This window comes from Lacerta agilis, chromosome 7, assembly GCF_009819535.1.
Source record: "Lacerta agilis isolate rLacAgi1 chromosome 7, rLacAgi1.pri, whole genome shotgun sequence".
NCBI lineage: Eukaryota > Metazoa > Chordata > Lepidosauria > Squamata > Lacertidae > Lacerta > Lacerta agilis.
In genome coordinates, this window is record NC_046318.1 from 30,688,804 (window position 1) to 30,708,698 (window position 19,895).

General features: G+C 41.3%; 2 protein-coding genes across 4 annotated transcripts; both read right to left on the reverse strand.

The window, feature by feature from the left end:
• Positions 1 to 202: 202 nt before the first annotated feature.
• On the reverse strand, positions 203 to 8,174 carry LOC117049794 (probable 2-ketogluconate reductase). 3 transcript variants are annotated; one of them, XM_033154746.1, is made up of 6 exons: positions 8,098 to 8,174; positions 6,401 to 6,785; positions 5,141 to 5,312; positions 3,429 to 3,607; positions 2,811 to 2,907; positions 203 to 951 (listed from the first exon to the last, which is right to left on the reverse strand). In XM_033154746.1, exons 2-6 carry the CDS (start codon positions 6,780 to 6,782, stop codon positions 798 to 800), a joined length of 984 nt encoding a protein of 327 aa, XP_033010637.1. In that variant the 5' UTR covers positions 6,783 to 6,785; positions 8,098 to 8,174; the 3' UTR covers positions 203 to 797. The 3 variants fall into 3 exon arrangements, with proteins under 3 accessions (XP_033010637.1, XP_033010636.1, XP_033010635.1); XM_033154745.1 differs by lacking the exon at positions 8,098 to 8,174 and adding an exon at positions 7,682 to 7,731; XM_033154744.1 differs by lacking the exon at positions 8,098 to 8,174 and adding an exon at positions 7,522 to 7,726.
• Positions 8,175 to 10,410: 2,236 nt separating this feature from the next.
• Positions 10,411 to 18,507, reverse strand: LOC117049795 (glyoxylate/hydroxypyruvate reductase B-like). The gene is made up of 6 exons (XM_033154747.1): positions 18,480 to 18,507; positions 17,826 to 18,239; positions 16,096 to 16,267; positions 14,888 to 15,066; positions 13,011 to 13,107; positions 10,411 to 10,881 (listed from the first exon to the last, which is right to left on the reverse strand). Exons 2-6 carry the CDS (start codon positions 18,205 to 18,207, stop codon positions 10,725 to 10,727), a joined length of 987 nt encoding a protein of 328 aa, XP_033010638.1. The 5' UTR covers positions 18,208 to 18,239; positions 18,480 to 18,507; the 3' UTR covers positions 10,411 to 10,724.
• Positions 18,508 to 19,895: the final 1,388 nt, after the last annotated feature.

Consider the following 19,895-nt stretch of genomic DNA (forward strand, 5'->3'; position numbering starts at 1 on the left):
TGTGATTCTCTTTCTTAAACCTGAACACCATTATTATAACCTTTCCTGCTTCCAAACCCTTGATGAGATGGAGATGTCAACTCTTGTTTTAGGGAGGTACAAGTATGGCTATCATATTTACAAAGAGAATATAGGCACCTAAATGTGATCCAGTAAAATAAATCACCATCAATTGCTTCTCTTATGAGCATATCTCATTTCATAATTCTCAAAACAGAAACTTTAATATATGAGAAACCACAGCATGTCACACAGATTGTACCCTGGACAATATAGCAGTGAACTATAAGGGAAACAGAGATCTAAACAGAGACCATTATTTGTGGTGCAAAACCCCTCTCGCTTGTATTTATTTTTGATTCAGATTTGTCATGGCCAATGGGTAGTACAATAAAATTATTTGGATTGGATTGATTGTAGCTATACAAATGTCATGGGCATTTTCGGAATAATTCTTGTGATGTTTTACAGCACACTCATTTAATATCCCAGTGCTAAAGATCTCATCCAGCAATATTTTTTAAAAAACAGAAAAAAACATATTACAACTTTTTGTTTTTTAAATTTGTGTTTCCATTCCATTTAGCAAAGCCCTGTAAAACAATTTGAACAATACAATAAAGGAAACACACCAAATAGCAGATTCAGTCATTTTTCTTTTTCATATCTGAATATAAGTGTAAATTTTGTTTCATACTGAAAATAAAAATTGAATACAGAATTTTCATACAGAAACATTTAGAGATATAGCAAAATGTACATAGAATTAACATTTCATCTGTATCATATGGAGTATGTTATACATGTACTTCGTTAGGGACTGGGAGACCACTGACACCAGCCAAGATACTTTCAACCATGTTTTTCATCATCAGACGGCGAGCTTTTGAAGTTGCGCTTCCAAGGTGAGGAGTTATAATTACATTCTTTAAATGTAATAAAGCATGATCTCTGAAGGAAGAAAGAAAATAAATCAGAAATTTACTTAAAATCTTAGTAAAGTATGCCACTATTTTGACCACAAAAAAGTTTGTGAAAATGAAGAGATTATTAAGTTAGGCTTGGTTCCTAACAAGGCAGTTGCTGGCAGAAACATTCCTACACAGAGTTCTGTTCACAGGATGCTTCTGCCAGGAGAAGGGGAAGACATGACTGACTGACTGACTGATTCCTTGTTCTCCCTGAAATGCCTCATGACCATGAAAATATGCTCCAAAGGGTTGCGGGACCCTTCAGAACAGCATGAGGGACAGAGAGGGTGACTTCAAGGGAAATCAGTGAAAATTACCTTCCTTCATCTGCCACCAGAACCCTCCACTGCTCTCAGTCCTTTCTATAAATGGAAGGAGCTAACTAAAAACATGCCATCACATGCACAATCAAATCCCAGTCTTAAAATCAGTTCAGGGTCACAAAGGCAGTGCTTTTCCCCCTAAAAAAATATTTAGGGGTACTCTCATTTTGACTCAAGAAAATCACCATTTTATAGTTCAAATCAGGGGAAATAAATACAGTAAATGGACAAAAGTACAAAGATTCACAAAACGTTTAGGAGTAAACATACCCCTGCGCCCCCCCCCAGAAAAAAGCACTGCAAAAAGGTATCTAAATGACACAATCCGCTAGTCACACATCACATTTTAATCTACTTGTAAACATTTGTATCCTCTCTCCTTCATTTGAGGCGTTCCAGATAGTGTACATAGAGATAGAACTGAATAAAGAACCTTTGGGTTGTTTTCTGCATACACAAAATAACAAGTAATATTCACATTTGCATTATACCACGGAGTCATAAGTACGACCCAACCCTATGACTGAAATAGTAAAAAAGGGGTTGCTTGCGTCCATTAATTTGCCTAACATGTTCAAGGCTTAAGGCGTCTGAATGACTGATCTACTCTTATGCTGCAATGGCAGGCATTTGCATAGGTGCTGCGATTTCACACTTCACTTAAGGAGATTTGCACATATGAGGACAAAGGAGGCATTGGAATCTGAATTCCAAGGTCCATGAGCAACTGTTATTAAACTGATTGCATAAGTGTTGTCTTTGCATCATGGTGTTTTAAATCATACCACCTTGCCTATGCAAACCAGTTAACATTTCAGAGATATTACAATGTAAAGTTTGCATTAACACACTATGGGTGATACCCAACTAAGTCATACAGTATTCCATCTTAGATTCATTGAATTTAATGGCTCTACCCTGTCTAATACTAGATAACAACCCTATATCACATCTACAGTAACCTGAAGAATTAACAATTGCCATGGTTTGGAGTAAATGTCCAGCTACTTCATCTTAAATTGCCCTTGGTGATGGTGCCCTCCAGATCTTTTGATTTATTTATTTAATGTATTAGATTTCTAACCGGCCCTTTAACGTGAAGTGCCAGGGTGCACTACAACAATGAAATATACAATTACAAAATACACATAAAAACAAACAAAAGAGTTGCAGCCATAAAAGGGGGGGGGGGAAACCAATTACAAACATTTTGTGGTTTTAAGGAGAAATTTGTACAAAAATGCTGGTGGATTTCCATGAAGATTATACTTATTCTTATTTAAATCAGCACATTTGCTGTGGAAATGTGGAGAAATGAATTTAAGATTAGCAAAGTAAGAAACTTAGAAAACCAAAACTGATTCATCTGTCCTTATACAAATCAGAAATGAGTCAGAATACATTTTGGGACATAGATTATGCCAAAGATGGGGCGGTTGATGCCAAACCAAATAGTTAATGGACAAACACTGATTCTGATTTCTGCTTAAGCATTTTCATGTGGAACCATTTTTACCTTGGCAATGGCTCAGGATATGTCACATCCAAGGCTGCGGCCTTAATAACCCCGTTTTTCAGTGCGTTCACCAATGATTCTTGATCAACCACTTGACCTAAATGAAAAACCGTACTGTTTTCTTTGAACCGAAACAGAGACTGTTTAACAGCAATATAGAAAAAAAGGACTTTAAAATGCAATCAGCTGAGATTTCTGCAGAACTATGATGTGTGTCCAATATCTGTTCCAATCTAGCTCAGCCCTTCCCAATCTGGTGCCCTCCAGGTTTGGGCTAGAACTCCCATAATCCCTTACCATGGACCATTCTATGCTGTCTGCTGGAATGGATGAGATTTGTGCTCCAAAGCATTTTAAGGACACCAGCTTGGGAGAGGCTTAGCTAGCTCTACAGTGCCTAAAAAGTAGGAGACTAATCTCCTGAAGCAAGTGCAGTGGACAGTTGCTGGAGATGACATGATTTCCCCCAACATCTTGTGTGTTGACATGTCATCTGGAGATGACATGATTTTCCCCAATTCTTGTGTGTTGACTCCACAAAGTAATGGAGAGTCGTCAGTCCAGGCCCTCTCTCCAGGAAAATGCGGTTCACTACCCAAACATGATTTGGTATTCTACCTCTAGAGATGTTGATAAGAGTAGCAGTGGGTTTCATGAGCTCCAGCTCCATTTTTCCAATCAGTTTTTGTGTTTGAGGTGTCAGGTTCACAGACAGTATGACGAAGTCAGAACGCTGAAGTAAGTCTTCCAACTTTGGGCAATAAACAGCACCAACAGCCTGTTCATCAACCTCATTCCTCCAGGAAACAAGACATTTAGCACTAGTTAAGCATTTAACAAAAATAACATCTAAGTTGTCGTTAAACGTTTTCATGAAATCACCAGGAGAGGTCATCTGGGGACGTGAGTTTTAGTATCAGCAATATGCAGATGATACCTAGTTCATTCTTTCCCTTCCCAACAAAATCCTGGACATTTTGTCAAGGATCACTGAAGAACTAATAATAAACTGAAACTTCTTCTTTTTTTAAAAAATGAAGATACAAACTAGGAGTGGAACTACTAATCCAGGAACAAACTTTCAGGCTCTTCTGGATGGAACTGTACATTGCTTGGGCGTTCTCCTGGAACGAGCATTCCCTCTGGATATACAGGTGAAAAGGATTGCCATACATTCGGAATTTCCTGGACATAGCCAGGATTCGGCCACAGGAAACAGTGTCTGGGAACATCCTGACATATGGCAACCCATGTCAGAAGTGTAGATTTTGGTTCATTTCCTTTAAAATAGCTCAAAAACATCTTCTTCCTTTTTTTAGACTTTGCAACACACAAACAAAAAAGCTCTGGCCAAAAAAAACCCCAAACCATCTCAACAACTTTGCCAAAAAAAAAAAAAAGTTGTCCAGATTTTCACTTTTTGAAATATGGCAACTCTACCTAGAAGTGCTTTTGCCAAATTAAAGCTAGTGTACCAGGTATATACATCCTTTTTTGGGAGAAGGAAGCTTGCATGACTGTCTCCGAGTCACAACCAGCATTCCGGGCTACAAAACAGAAATTTATGAGGAATGTGAAATCCATCAGAGCGGGGGAGGTTGGATGGGGCAGCAGTGGATTTTCTGCTTTCAGGAATCCTGTGCTATCTGCTTCCACCTACCATCACATTTTATATTTGTAAACAAACCCAGATATTACCAAAACACCTTAACTCCCCAGTGACCTCTCCTTCCAAACGAAATCAAACCTAAGTAAGACCTGCCCAGTGACTAGACATGGAGATGATATTAGAAAGGATTGGTGAAATGAAAATACAGCTATCCTTGAGAATTTGTACTTGTCTGAATTGTGCAATGCACAATGTTAGCAAAAATGAATATATTAGGAGAAAGTGTGCATAAAACTGAATATATTAAACTAACATTAAAAATGCATTGTGTTAGGAAAAAATTACTTACAAAAATGTGTACTTTAATCCAAAATGTCTTCACCCAGGAAAATTTGCATTATAATACTGGTGAATTCTCATGAGGATTAGAAAAAAATAATTCCCCAATTGTTGAAGAGAAATAGAGAACCAAATGTAAGATTGAAAAACTGAAAGAACGGAAATTGACAGATCTTTCTATTCCTACTCATGACCTTGTCACTTCTCAGAGAAGTAGGCCTTGTTTAATAGGTACTCTATTAACATTCACAGTAAATGATTAGGCAGTCCAGGCAAACTCAGTCAAAGCACAATGGATTTATGCATGCAGTGACAAAATAAATGCTGACGTTAGCAGGTGGGCAAAATCAGATTAAAAAACTGAGATCAGGCAGAGGTTTACCTCTGGTTCCTATTATGATAAAGAATGTTCATTTCAAAAGCTCTGGCTCTCTGGGCCACTTTATACCCGATAGCACCCATTCCAATGATCCCCAGCGTTGCACCGTTAATATCCTCTCCTAACCAGTCAGCCATAAAACATTTAGTGTCAGGAGAAACTGCAATCTGATGACCTAGAAATTGAGATAGACAAAAGAAAACGATGGTTTGCAGCGTTTTAGGAAATCAGCCAACAAACATAAGGTGTGATGCCCATCCCAATGTGGCAAATTGCTCTGGTTTTAACAGCTCTGAGCTGTATTTGAACAACAACCCACCTACTGCTTTGATTTCTAAAATACTACATACCAAGTCCCAAATCTTCCTTGAAGGCACACACCTTTTTAGCCCAAATATACAGTTATACTCATCAGAGGAGTGATTGGTGGGGATGTTTGGGGTAGGGCCTTTTCATTGACAGAACCCCAATTATGGAAATCTCTCCCTAGTGCTGTTTATCTGGCCCCCTCCTCTTTTTGACAATTAAGACATTTTTCTTATGTCATGATCTTGCTAGCTATTTTTTTAAAAAACATTTTACTTTGTCGTTCGCTGCTCTCTGATTTTGCGAACTAAGATACAACTGTTGTGAACTTGCCTGTGGGAGTTCTTAATCTGAGATGAAAGGTAGTATAAATATATAAAATAAACATATATAAAATTACAGTTCTACCAACAGCAAGGTGTCATCACATCCTTCAAACAATACCTGTGCTAGTGGATCTAAATCAAACATCTGTGGGAGTGCAATTATCTGTGACCCACTTTCAGTATTCAGCATTCAGCAGCTAGGCTGTATATTTTATGCATATTGGAAATGATGTAGAACAGGTTTATCCATGTGTGCTAGTGCAACAAGGTGTTCTCCAACCTATACAGACATCCTGCTGACTATACATTTTACAGATAGACCTCTCTGCACATGCCTAATTCTGATTATAGGCCTATATAATCAAGCGCTTGTAGACCATGAGAAAAAAACTTCCCTCTTCCAAGAAATTGTTTGCAAAATCCAATAGACAGTAATCACAGGGCAGGTGTTTTGTAAGACCGGATGTGTTTTCTACGGTGGATTTGTTTGGAAATGTTTTTTATCAACAAACAGCATTTAATAATTTCCTTTATCTGATCACTCTGTGACTTTGAAGCACAACAACCTGCGCACAATCAGTTGCATTCACACAATGTTTTAAAGCAAGTTAATTGGAAAGCTAAAGTGTACCTTCCACAATCCTCCTGGCAGAAGCAAGCATCAAAGCCATCCCCAAGTCTGCTGTAGGATTGGAAACTGCGAATGGGGTGTTCGCTACTTTCACGCCAAAGCTGGAGATCAGTTTTAGGTCCAAGTGATCCACTCCTACGCCACAGTTTGCAATCACCTTTAAATTAGGCAAGCTTTGCAGGAGATCCCTGTCAACCACTGGTTTATGAAACCACATGAAAATTGCTTTGATTTTATGACTAAGATCTTGCTTGTTTTCAGTAAATTCCTTCATGGTAATGAGCTTAAAATGTTTCTCCAGAAACTCCACATGGTCTTCATATACTCCATTTGTGCCTCCTATAACATTTATCAGTGTATATGGATGCTCGTTCTCTTCCATGGTCTGTATCTATATATATAAAAGAATTTATATATCAAAACTCTCTTTTTTTTAACTAATGTGAAAACAGCAGTGTTTCTCTTCAGATTATTATTTTTATCTAGTTCATTGTGATTAACAGGGTAGCTCCTTTATACAATAAGGGTGGGGATATCCAAGACTGCTAATTAGCATTCCAAAGCGTTCAGTCCAAAACTGTGTAATCTATGCAGATATAATTTGGGAGTAAACCCAACTGAACTCAGCAGGGCTTTATTATGAGTAAACACGAATAAGATCAAGATGGAAGTGCCCATCAAGGTTCAAGGCTTTCACTATTATTATTATTATTATTAATAATAATAATTGTTGTTGTTGTTGTTGTACCCTTCCTCCCAAGGGAGTCCAGGTACTCTATACCACTACTGATGCATTAGCAAGAATGGAGTGTTCTTAGTATAAATTCTGTAGAGAAACTCTGAATAGTGGCTTACATAAAGGGGAAAAAACTAAACACCATCATGAAACAGGATTAGATTACAAAATGATTGACCATATCAAAAGATGAACATTTGGACCCTGCTGTAAATATTATTGCACACAATGCTTCTGAATGCTGTATTTCTCCTCCTCCGGCACTGCAATGCACACAACTCTTTCCCCTAATTTTATATAGATCTGGATTTTAAGAAGAAATTCAACGAACTAAATACAAAACCAACTTCATAAACAAGTGTTACAGGACGTGAGTCACTAGCACCTCGTGAAACGACGGCTATTCAGGGACAACAAATGCAAACGAAGGAACAAAAGGATTCACTTCGCCCAAGTGTATTTCTCCGAAAAAGTGCGCCCCAATTTAAAACAAAATCTGACTATTACAACTCCTTCCCTCCCCCGGTGAGAATGGAATTGCCTACTGTCACAAGGCTTGAGCTGCAGAGACAACGTGATCCCTGCCCTCACCCCGGAAAAAAAGCTCAGATAAGGACCCCGCCCCCTCTCTATTCATTTGCATATACCCCTCTTATTGGCTGGAATTAAACACCCACCCAAGCAAAAGACCATTAGGGATGGGACATTTCTGGAGAGCCAAAAGCCCCGTGGAATTTAGGAACTTCCGCTTAGGGCGGGGGCTGGTATGCTTGCTAGTTTTGCGAGAATGTTTCCCTTTAGGAAATTCCTACACAGACAAGCAGCCCCTTAGAAGATGCAAAAGGCGGAAAAGGTGTCAGTAAAAGGATAATAAAGATTAGCAACCTTAAAAGAGGGAGAGAGAGAGATGCTATCAAGTACTATGACGCCTTCGCTTGCCCCCAAAAGAAATACAAATTATCTTGTGGAAAGAAACGTATTCCAGCTTCTTCAGGAAGGCTGCTCTTGAATTGGTACCTGCTGATTCGGAGCGGAGCTGAGGGACGTGGAAATCACCCGGCCGGGAATAAACTCCGGAGTGTTTTGATTCCCCAGCTAAGGAGTCGGCAGGGAAGGACTTTGTTCCCTGGGCTGGGAAACCGCGAAGCTGCAGTGGAGCCTCTTTTCAGCTAGGAGGACCTGCAGGAGGAAATCTGCTGTACAGATAAAAGAGTAACTAGACGTAATCACAGCCCTCTTGCTGTCGGTTATTTCACCCAAAGAGGGAAATATTGGCAGCCAGCAGCAATGGAAGGAAAATAAGTTTATCAGTTGAAGAAAAAGAGATCAGAATAACAAGTATTTTACAATTTGGCATTACCTGGATACGCTGTCATTTATACTGTATTTACTCCTCAAGATGATCAGGATGGTAAAGGCAGTTCTCCCCATCCATTTTATCCTCACATCAACCCTTTGATGTAGGTTGGGCTGAGGCTACCCAACGAGCTTGATAGGTACTGGAAATCTTAAATACAAGCTTCTCCACTCCTAGTCTAGCTACTAGCCTGCACCAGCTCTTCCAAGTTCACTACCTGCCTCCACACATAAACAGAACTTGCCACCTGTTCACTTTGAATGAATTGTTTATATTTTGGGAGCCCCGTCCTTAATGAAATATTATCTGTGAGCAATGCCGGATTTACGTACAAGCTAAACAAGCTATACTGTAGCTTAGGGCCCCACTCTCTTGCCCCCCATATACTTCTTTTTAATTGTATTTCACTATTAATATACTTCTTGTCTTTCAGTTCAACAATTACTTTGATAAAATACATATTTTGTTATGTGCAAATGGCTATAGATACCTATTAGGTCCATAAATTACCATATAGCATATATTCAACACCAAAAAACAGGGACAATTTGTTGTTGACAAAGGACAGCTGGACACATAAAGGGCCCCATTACCTTCAGTAGCTTAGGGCCTCATCAAACCTCAATCCGGCCCTGTCTGTGAGGGTGTGCAAAGACAAAATGGGGTATGCAAATATCAAACTGCTCCTTCCAGTTTTGAAACTGTGTGCTTGAAGATGGGCATGTGAGAAAGTTCAGGAAGGTGGTCAAAGAGCAACACCAAACAATTCTTCTTCCTACAGTTCTGAAACCACATTTGAAGACTTACTGAACTCCACTGAAAAAATGAACATGGGACTACCCATAGTGTAACAAACTACAGAGTAACATGAGCAGAGCCCTGCTCGATGCCTGTGGGAAACAAACAGCAGGGCATGAATGTGTTGGTCTTCTCCTGTTGATGCACCCCAACTGCAATTACATGAAAATGTAAACTTACAAACCCATTTTTTTAATTTTCATATATCATGTTCTGCCAACAGTTTTTCAAAATGCTATTTCACATGTGAGTAAAACAACCAGAAGCATGACATGCAATGCAACTCAGAATATCTCGGTATCTCTCTCTCTAGCTCATGGTTTCTTAGATAAGTCTTATACAATAAAATAGACAACAGGTTGATTACCCTTTATTGTATTGATAGTTTTAGTTTCTCATTGGTGAACTGGCAAGAAATTTTATGTTAGAAACAAAATCAAATGAACTTAAGACAATAAAACTTAGGTTGCTTGAGCATGTTGACGTTGGTCACTAAAACACCTACTCCTCCCCCAACCCAACAAATGAAAAGAAAAAGCTGTATGTTTCAACTTTATTGTCTTCTTTGAGGTTCTTAGCATTAAGAAAAGGTTGCCTGAAATGTGCTTTATGTGCAGGGACTGAAGGTGGCCTTAGCCATCGTAACTAGCAGCTATTGATAGACCTATTCTCAACAGAGGTCACATGTCCAGCCTTTCAAATATTCCCTGTCTTGCATGGTTTGCTGCTCCCACTGGCTAGAGGAGAGAAATGAAGTGGGAACTTTACTAATTACAGTGTAGGAGGCTTACCGGTAGTTAGGGTAGCATGGAACAAGCGAGTTGTGCCAAAGGCCTCACAGAAAAGTTGGTTTTTGAGTGGTGATTTAACAAAATAAAAGGGCTGGAAGAACTGTCACCAAAATCTTAAATTATCCAATTTATAACTTTTAAAGCCAAGATGGTGGTACTTGATATTTTTAACCTTTTAGAAAAGGTTTACTTTGAAATGGCAGTCAGGCATAGTTTCCACTTTCCTACTGATTACAAGGTAGCAAGGCTCAAATTGGCTAAAAATTATTGTGAAAGAAGTAACTTACAGTACTTGCAAACTTCAAAGCACATTTATTATATTATTCATTATAAATATTGTATATAACATTTAAAATGCAAGCATAGAAATTTTCACAACAGTCTTTCATATTAACGAGCAAGCACTGTTCGAAATTTAATTGTGTGAAATGGTAACAAAGGACATATCTACTATAACTATGATGAGGAGTTAACAAAATATGAAATCTCCTATTGGCTTGTTTTGTGTCTTCAGTCCAGAACAAACACTGCTGCATGAGGCATGAGATTCGGGTTGAATTTATACATGTCAATATGTTTCTTGCACTAGAGGAAAAATGTAGAATAGTTCCATGTTGCTATGTTGGATGATAGCCCACAAATTTAGTCAGGAAACACTTCACTGGGCATTGGGAGACCATTAAGAGCTGCCAGTACATTGCTTACTGCTTCCTCTGTTATCATGAAAGCAGTTTTGTGTGTTTTACAACCGACATGTGGTGTTATGATAACATTTTTTAATTTTAGTAACGGATGATTTCTGAAAAGAAGAGGGTAAAAAAGACAGGTTATTAATACAGGAAGTAGCATTCATTCTTTTTTAAAATAATTTTTATTGAACAAATTTAAACAAAACATATTATCAATCAATATAACCAATTACATTTCCTCCCCTTTCCCCCCCTCCCATCCCTCCCTCTCCCACCCTCAAAAGACTAGGAAGTAGCATTCATTCAAACAAATGAAGGAAAAGTATTTAGAGCTATCCACAGTTAGAAGGATTTTATTGTGGTACCTCGGGTTACAGACGCTTCAGGTTACAGACTCCGCTAACCCAGAAATAGTACCTCAGGTTAAGAACTTTGCTTCAGGATGAGAACAGAAATTGCACGGCGGAGGCAGCAGGAGGCCCCATTAGCTAAAGTGGTACCTCAGGTTAAGAACAGTTTCAGGTTAAGAATGGATTAAGTTCTTAACCTGAGGTACCACTGTAGTTATCTGACTTGGCAATCATTCAGATTCTAGCAATGTACCAAAGTCAAATGACTTGAAAATAAGCAAGTGTACCCTTCAGTTTCAGCCGCTGTGGTTAATATTTACTCCCTCTGATTATACAGGTGTTTTAGTAGAGTATAATAGTTAATGTGTACAGGGAAAGGTAAAGGGACCCCTGATCATTAGGTCCAGTCGCGGACGACTCTGGGTTTGCGGCACTCATCTCACTTTATTGGCCGAGGGAGCTGGCGTACAGCTTCCGGGTCATGTGGCCAGCATGACTAAACCGCTTCTGGCGAACCATGTGTAGTTATATATAAAGAAATCACTATAGATCTATGTAAGTTATATTTCTAAAGTAGAAGATTAACAGAACAATCCTACCCACGACTTACGCTCATAGTTAGAGACTGGGTCACCCCTGAGCCCACCTGCATGTTAGAAGCTCAAAAACATGCAAGTGTTGTAGATTACATTGGTGTTGGATCACAGTTGCATTGGTTCTGCTTAATGCATGTTTAACTGATTCACCAACATGAACTGAGGAAGTTCAGGCATTAGGTAGGAGGAGAGAGAACCTCAGGTGCTGGTAGTGTCCATGGTACCAGCACACCATTATAACTGCAGAACAGGTAATGCAAAATGAAAACACTCACAATGGAGTCAGTGGGGAGCCCCGGACGACTCAAAACCCCACCCTCTGTCTCCCATTGCGTTGCTCATTCTCACTAAACTTCTGGATATCTCCTTGTACATTAAGAACTCATGGAATATATGGCCCTCTCTTTCGCAAAATGTTTCCTCCAATCACAATGATGCCATACATTCATGTGTGGAGTATTCTGTCAGCTATCTATGCGGTCAGACAACTGACCATAAGCCCATGTCTTTGGGAGGAAGAGGGTGTAGGTGTGCAATGTATGTTGCACTGAGAAATAGGGTTGGCTGCTTGTTATGAATGGAATAACGCTCCTCCTTTCCTGTCTTATCTGCGTGATAAAAGGTGCATGGGATCTCAACTATAACACACTGGCATAATGCTTGTATAACTGTGGTGCAGGGTTAATCACTACAATTATAGGGCTGCCTTTTGAACTGCAAGGTCCCCAACTATTTTTGGTCTGGAGGAACATATGGAAATCTACAAACTCCCGGGAACAGCATAAAATTCCCATTTTATAGACAAAAAAGTGGCAATGCTCAGAACTGCGCGTCCGAAAATAGGCTCCCACCCCAATCCCCAAATAAAACAAAAATTAAAAGCAAGCCATACTCCCCTCCACAAAAAAGATCAAGCAATCCTCCCAGATGAACAGTAACAAAAAAGCCAAAAACACTTTTTAAACAAATTGGGATGGACAGGGGCCTTGGTGGGCTGCAAGGGATGTTTTAAGCTGCAGTTAGGAATTCCAGCTGCAGATGAAAGCTTTCAGCACTAACTCAAACATTTACTTAACACCTGCTCACACTTCCTTCCATTGCTTCATGGCTTCAATTTGGAAAAGGAAGCATGTTGTGTATTATATAGGTTCTCCTACTACTTCCCAGTGTATACAGTGGAAGAAGGCAGAGATGTCAGACTGTACTGGTTACTCCTATGCTTTCCTGCAGTCTTTACAATGTGCTTAAAGTCATTCTTTTTTTTTTTTAATGGATAAATATATAGATGTTTACCTGGGCAGCGGTTCAGGATAAGTGACATCCATAGCGGCACTTTTAATAACACCAGTCTGAAGAGCTTCCACAAGCATATCTTGGTCTACAACTTGCCCTGTGTGGAAATCAGGTTCTTATGAGAACCGCTGGGTAACGGTGCATTGCATGGTTTCATCGAATCATAGAGTTGGAAGGCACCCCGAGGGTCCTCTAGTCTAATTTACTGCAATGCAGGAATCTCAACTAAAGCATCCATGGCAGATGGCCATCCAGCCTCTGCTAAAAAAGCTCCAATGAAGGAGAGACCACCACCTTCCGAGTTAAGGAGAACACAGGGGCGTTTCTAGCCCCCTGGCTGCCAGGGGCGGCAAGCCAAGAGGCACCCTTGGGGGCGGGGCATTGCGGCATGTGCGTGCGTCATGACGTCATGACGCACGTGCACAGCGCGATGCCACACCCCTGGGGATGCCCCCGCAGGGGGAAAAAAGGAAAGCAAAGCGGGCGCTTGAACGCGCCAGCTTTGCTTCCTTTTCTCTCCCTTTTGGCGCCCAAAGGGGCGGCCGAAAGGGGGGGGGAGAAGCAAACAGGCGCGTTTAAGCGGCCGTTTGCTCCCCCCCCCTTTCCCTTTTGGACGCTTCTTTCGGCGCTGGCTGGGCTGCGGCTCTGCAGCCCAGCCGGCACCGAAAGAAGCGACCGAAAGGGGAGAAAAGCGCCCGTTTGCTTCCCCCCCTTTTCATTTTCGGACGCTTCTTTCGGTGCTGGCTGGGCTGCGGCTCTGCAGCCCAGCCAGCATTGAAATAAGCGTCCGAAAGGGGAGAAAAGCGCCCGTTTGCTTTCCCCCCCTTTTCACTTTCGGACGAAAGTGAAAAGGGGGGGGGGAAGCAAACGGGCGCTTTTCTCCCCTTTCGGTCGCTTCTTTCGGTGCCGGCTGGGCTGCAGAGGCGCAGCCCAGCCAGCGCCGAAAGAAGCGTCCAAAAGGGAAAGGGGGGGGGAGCAAACGGGCGCTTTTCTCCCCTTTCGGCTGCTTAAACGCGCCTGTTTGCTTCTCCCCCCCCTTTCGGCCGCCCCTTTCGGCTCCGCAGCCCAGCCAGCGCTGAAAGGGGCGGCCGAAAGGGGGGGGGGAGAAGCAAAGCTGGCGCGTTTAAGCAGCCGAAAGGGGAGAAAAGCGCCCGTTTGCTCCCCCCTTTCCCTTTTGCCGCCGTTCGTTCCGTCGCCCCAGGAGCAGCAGCACCGCACACACTGTGCGCTGCTGCTCCCACGGCGACGGAGCGAGCGGTGGTGAGCAGGGTGAGCAGCGGCGGGTGGGGGTGTCAAGCGGCGGCCCCTCCCACCACTCCCCACGCACCACCGGTCACCCCGGGAGGAGCAGCGCTGCACGGACGGGGTGCTCGCTCGGCCGAGCGAGCACCCCGTCCGTGCAGCGCTGCTGCTCCCGGGGTGACGGAGGGAGCGGCGGCGCGTGGGAGTGACGGGAGGGGCCGCCGCTTGACACCCCCACCCGCCGCTGCTCACCCTGTCACTGGGGGCGTACCGCCCCTACCGCCCCTCCCCAGCGACGCCCCTGGGAGAACATAAGTACATGCTGCTGAACTGATCTCATTACACACCTCCAGACCATGAGCCTTGGTATAACACAATTTGTGAACCAACACTTGTAGTTTGTTTCTCACATTCACATGTTGTTATAAAGAATGCAGGTCACAGATTCACATGTTGTGATAAAGCACAGATTCACATGTTGTGATAAAGAATGCAGGTCTTCTTCAAAAAGAAACTGCTCAAAAGGGGAACACTGGGCTGCTTGAAAGCCTTTTTGCAAAGGGACTTTCAAACAGTGCTGTGCTTTGAAGTCCTAACAATCCATATTTTTCTTCAAGCAGCTCTTTATGACCTACCTCTAGAGATATTTATAAGGCTAGCTGTGGGTTTCATCAGCTGCAACTCTTTTTTCCCAATCAGTTTGTATGTCCGAGGTGTCAGATTTACAACCAGCATCACAAAATCTGACTGCTGGAGCAAGTCTTCTATTGCCCCACAATAGCAGGCACCCACAGCCTGTTCTTCGTCTTCTTTCCTGCCAGAAAAACAACAACAAGGATGATCTGTTTAACAAGTGCTAGTTCTTGGGGAGGGGGTTGGAATTCACAAATGTGCAGATCCCTTGTAGAACAAGGGGAGCACCATACTACTAAGTTCAAGGCTACACAGTAGATCAGAATAATGTTCCAATCTACTCTGTATATTGTACTGATATTTATCTTTCTAGCAAATAAATTAAGAAGGTTTAAGACTTTTTTTCAAAGCTGAAGAACCTAAAATATTGCAATCAAGCCACTGAGATTTAATAAAACCATCTAAATTAGCATAAAAATGAGCTGAGCTGTGTACTTTTTCCTAGAAAACTCTGACATTATTAAAACACACACCAAAAATGGCAACCAAATGTAGTAGAGCTTCTCCCTTCTCCCTCCAGCATGATGAAGTTAAGTTCTTTTAATATTCTGATTTGAAGCACAGGAGAACCACAGTTAAGTTCCGCAATGTGTTACTGAAGGGAAGAAGAGAGCTTTGCCCATGGCTCTTTTCAGCAGTCCTTGTGGCTTTTGTAATATCTCATTTCCTCCCTAGCAAGGCAACAGCTTAGAAAACCAGAGTGAAGATGAAATGGAACACAGCAAAAGCCAAAGTCAGTCATAACTCAGGGTGAATATCAACCTTAAATCGTGGCTCTCTTGTAGAAGAAAGTGGGAGGGTTGGAAGACTGGCAGGAAGACGTCACATATTGTCATAGGATTTGGGTGAATGCCGGAACAAGCTACTTAGCCAGTTTCCTCATTTACTAAGAACTGAAATTTGTTTGTGTGAAATGGCCCTTATTTATCCTTCTCTTTTTCTCACCTGATGGCTCGCCTTTTCTAAGCACAATAGGCTAGCCTCTCTTCATCACATTAAGCAGAAACATGAGTACAGCTGTGTTTGTTCACTTCTGAAGACCAGCTGATCTTTCTCTCTATACACATGCACAAAGATTGGGGGGCAAAATAGCTTTAGAGGTGAAGATACGTTCTTCTATTTTGTATGGGGTCAAACCGTGTATTTTTACCTTCTGTTCCTGTTATGATAAAGAATTTTCATCTCAAAAGCTCTGGCTCTCTGAGCAATTTTATACCCAATGCTTCCCATTCCAATGATACCCAGAGTTGCCCCAGTGACTTCCTCTCCTAACCAGTTATTAGAAAAATAGTCTGTGTCAGGGGAAACAGCAGCCTGGCAACCTGTAAAATGACAAAATAAGGGGTGGCGGGTGGAGAAGAGGTGTTAATTAAAAACAGAATTCGGGTGGGTTTTTTAAAAAGAAATCTGAGTTATTCAGTTGAGGCTGTAAATAGATGAATTCTTTTTCATTAACCATCAGTGTTTATTTGTTTAGATATTAACAAAAGTCATATTGCATACAAAACTTCATATACACAAACAGGGTATAAATATGCAAGTAATTGCTCTACCGGGAGCTGGCTTCAGGCACGAGGCCTGTTAGCAGACCAACTCAGCATTACAAAAATGTCTGCAAACTGCAGGGTGAGGTTCAGGAAGGGGTACAGGGCAACCTGACGCAATATTAGGTAGAAAAGGGTTCAGGTTGAAGGCAGTGGCTCAGGCTGTACTCTTTGAACAGAAAGTTCCATTGTTGTTTCAGCAAAGAAAGTGAGCTTCTTTCCTGTATATCAGCAGTGTTGATACCTCCCCTTTGTGAGCCTCTCCCATACTGGAAGGTGCTGCTTTGCTTAAAGGGGCCTAGCTTTCAGCATTAATGTCTTCCTGCAACAGAATGTGGGAGACACTGGCTGCATGTCACCTTCCATGGAGTCTTCCAAGTCAGAGGATGACAGTGCCACGTCCTCTGGCCAGGCTTATGTTGACTCCACAAGCTCACTGGGTAGCAATGCTTCTGGGTCTGGCCGTACATGCAGGGGTGTAGCAAGGTAAATTGGTACCCGGGGGCAAAAAAAATTGTCACACACCCCCCCGGCATGGGAAGGTCAGGTGGTACCTGGTGCAGAAAATTTATTGTCAACCCCCCCCATTGATCCCCCCCGCAAAAAATGGTTTTACATTATTTCATATTTTCTTACAAAGGAATAATAACAAGTAATAATAATAATAATAAACTTTTATTTATACCCCACCCTCCCTGGCCAAAGTCGGGCTCAGGATGGCTAACATCAGATACATAACATTGGTATAAAATCAAACAATAATTAAATTACCTCCTAAAAACATCTCAAAATCAAATTAAAGTCTAATTAGATGGCTTTCCACAGGGTTAGGGTTGGGAACAGTAAAGTGTTCTCTGAACTGAAATTTCAGCCTTTGTGACATAGGAAAACAGTCAAGTGAACAGCTCTTTTGGTGGAGGAGGGTCAAGATATTAACCGATATGCATGAAATTTCATATATAGCTATATAATCCCTAGTATAGTAAGATAAGACCTTTGGAGCAGGCATTTTCCAATAAATAAATAAATAAATATCCCAAAAAAATTCAAAGAAAAAATTCTTTCATAATTTGTCACCCCCTCCATTATGGAACCCGGGGTGACCTGCCCCCGCCCCCCCTTTGCTACGCCCCTGCGTACATGTCCTCTGTTTTGGAGTCCTCCACTCCATCACCTGAATAATAATCTGACTCCTCATCCCTGACACCAGCCTCAATTTACCTCCTTCCAAAGGGAATCAAATCTGGATAAGTGTTCTGCCCTGGAACGTCTCACTGCTCGGGAAAATGGGACAAGGGTAACTGTAAAGAAATGTGCACAGTATTGTCAGTGTTACCTTCTACGAGTCTTCTAGCAGCTGCCAGCAGCAGGGCCATGCCAACGTCTGCTGTAGTGCTCTGGACAGCATGAGGAGTGTTGGCAATTCTCACTCCAAACCCAGAGATCAGCTTCAAATCCAAGTGATCGGTACCCACTCCTGCACTTGAAATCACTTTTAAGTTAGGCAGACTTTCCAACAGCTCACGGTCGATGACTGGCTTATGCCACCACGAGAAAATAGCTTTGACTTTAGCACCATAGTATTCTTTGCTTTCGAGGAATTCCTTCATGGTGATAAGTTGAAAGTGTTTCTTCAGAAATGGCACATGCGCTTCTAAGACGCCAAGGGTGCCACCTACTTCATTGATCAGTAAGAGAGGCAACTCGGGATCTTGCATGATCTTCGAAAGGATGGGAGACAACTAGTTTTCTGAAAAGCACAGAGAAACAATCAAACCACGCCACAAAATACTGCATTATTTTCCTTCATTGTGATAAAACCTCTGTGTGGCTGATTATCTGAAGAAGTGTGCATGCACATGAAAGCTCATACCAAGAACAAACTTAGTTGGTCTCTAAGGTGCTACTGGAAAGAATTTTTTATTTTGTTTTATCTGTTAAGTGATTATTTCAAGAGAAAAGGAAACTTCAAAAATGGACTCAAGTTTACCAGTCGTGAAGCTCTGCTCATCAAAAGGTTGCCATGAAATAGTATCATGCAAATCTCAGTGCTGCTGAACTTTGAACACTGTAATTAATCGAGTTACTTTGTAAGCCACTTTGCTTAATTATCCAACAGAGTTCAAAGTGGAAAAGGAATGGAAATGTAATACAGTAGATGTTTTATAAAAAAGTAAAGTGTATTGTATATATTATGATATTATTAGATCAATAGGTTTAAGTTGGAGAGAATGGATGTTAAAATTAATGAAACGGAAAAAGAATGTGAAATATAAAGGACTGAAATATAAAGGACAGAACATGGAAGATTGGAAGTCGATGGAATATATTATTTGTTAAATAATATGTGTTATTATATGTATTTACCTGTATATATTAAAATCAATAAAAATAATAATGGGAAAATAATAATAATTATCCAACAGAGTTCAATCCATGAGTGTTAAATATATGCATAATTCTTTACTAGTAAATCAACAGAGTACTTTGGCTGAATTATTCCTTTAAAAATCACACACTCCAAATACATCTGAGAGACTCAACCACAATGCACTTCTTTATTTGATTGTAATCTCCACATTATCTTAATTATAAATATTTTCAAATGCAAACAACAGGTTGCATCCAGCACTGCTGTTCCACTTGCACAGCAACTTCCACTTGCACAAAACTTACCTCTCCTCTCTCCTGCAGCCCCCCTAATTCAAAATCTGCTCCTGAGCATTGAGAGACCCCCCCAGCGCAGATTCTGGGGACACGAGGGGGCTGCAAGGGAGAGGAAGGGGATGTGGTGTTGCTCCAGTTGAACTCTTATACAGTGTTGGTTACAATCCAATCACTTTGCTTTAGTATGTTAAAAAGAAAAAAACCCTCCTTTTTTGCACACTTCTCAGTTATGCCATGAATGGATTCTGCTTTTGCTTGATGTGAGACATTCAAAAGCAGGGGTAGAAAGCAGTGGTCAGTAGCTCTCTTGGGAAACCAAAAATGCAAGGGAAAACAAGATGGCTACTGCTGCATATTGGGGAGTGTAATCTTCCTCATGCAAATGGCACGTGTAGGACAAGATATAACAGTGCTGGTTGGGACAGTTCACGTTTTTAAGGGTACAGAAGTTTAACCTGTACATGGTATGTCCAACAGAATACCAAGCAGCCTCTTATTCAGTTGCAGTATAATTTGGTATTACAACTCAACTTGATATTATGTATTATTTTACTTTGAAAGTGACTGAGCCTTCATGCACATCACTATTTACTATGGCTGCAGGATGCTCCCACTGTTGGAATAGGGTACCCATGACATTAGTCATAATTCATATATATTTTTGTAGGATCAGGAGGTTGGTTTGGATTACACCTTTGGGTCTCAGCCAAGCCTGTAGTTTTGTATCTATAAGACGGGG

Bases quoted from the DNA above. Each gene is read 5' to 3' on its own strand.
- LOC117049794 (XM_033154746.1), bottom strand. From the start codon at position 6,782: ATGGAAGAGAACGAGCATCCATATACACTGATAAATGTTATAGGAGGC. The intron at 2,908-3,428 runs GTAGAATACCAA...TTTTTCATTTAG, and splicing joins TCTTATCAACATCTCTAGAG to GTCAAGTGGTTGATCAAGAA. The intron at 952-2,810 runs GTAAAAATGGTT...TTCTTCCTTCAG, and splicing joins TATCCTGAGCCATTGCCAAG to AGATCATGCTTTATTACATT.
- LOC117049795 (XM_033154747.1), bottom strand. From the start codon at position 18,207: ATGCAAGATCCCGAGTTGCCTCTCTTACTGATCAATGAAGTAGGTGGC. The intron at 16,268-17,825 runs GTAACACTGACA...GTCATTTTACAG, and splicing joins TGCTAGAAGACTCGTAGAAG to GTTGCCAGGCTGCTGTTTCC. The intron at 15,067-16,095 runs GTAAAAATACAC...TTTTTCTGGCAG, and splicing joins TATCATAACAGGAACAGAAG to GAAAGAAGACGAAGAACAGG.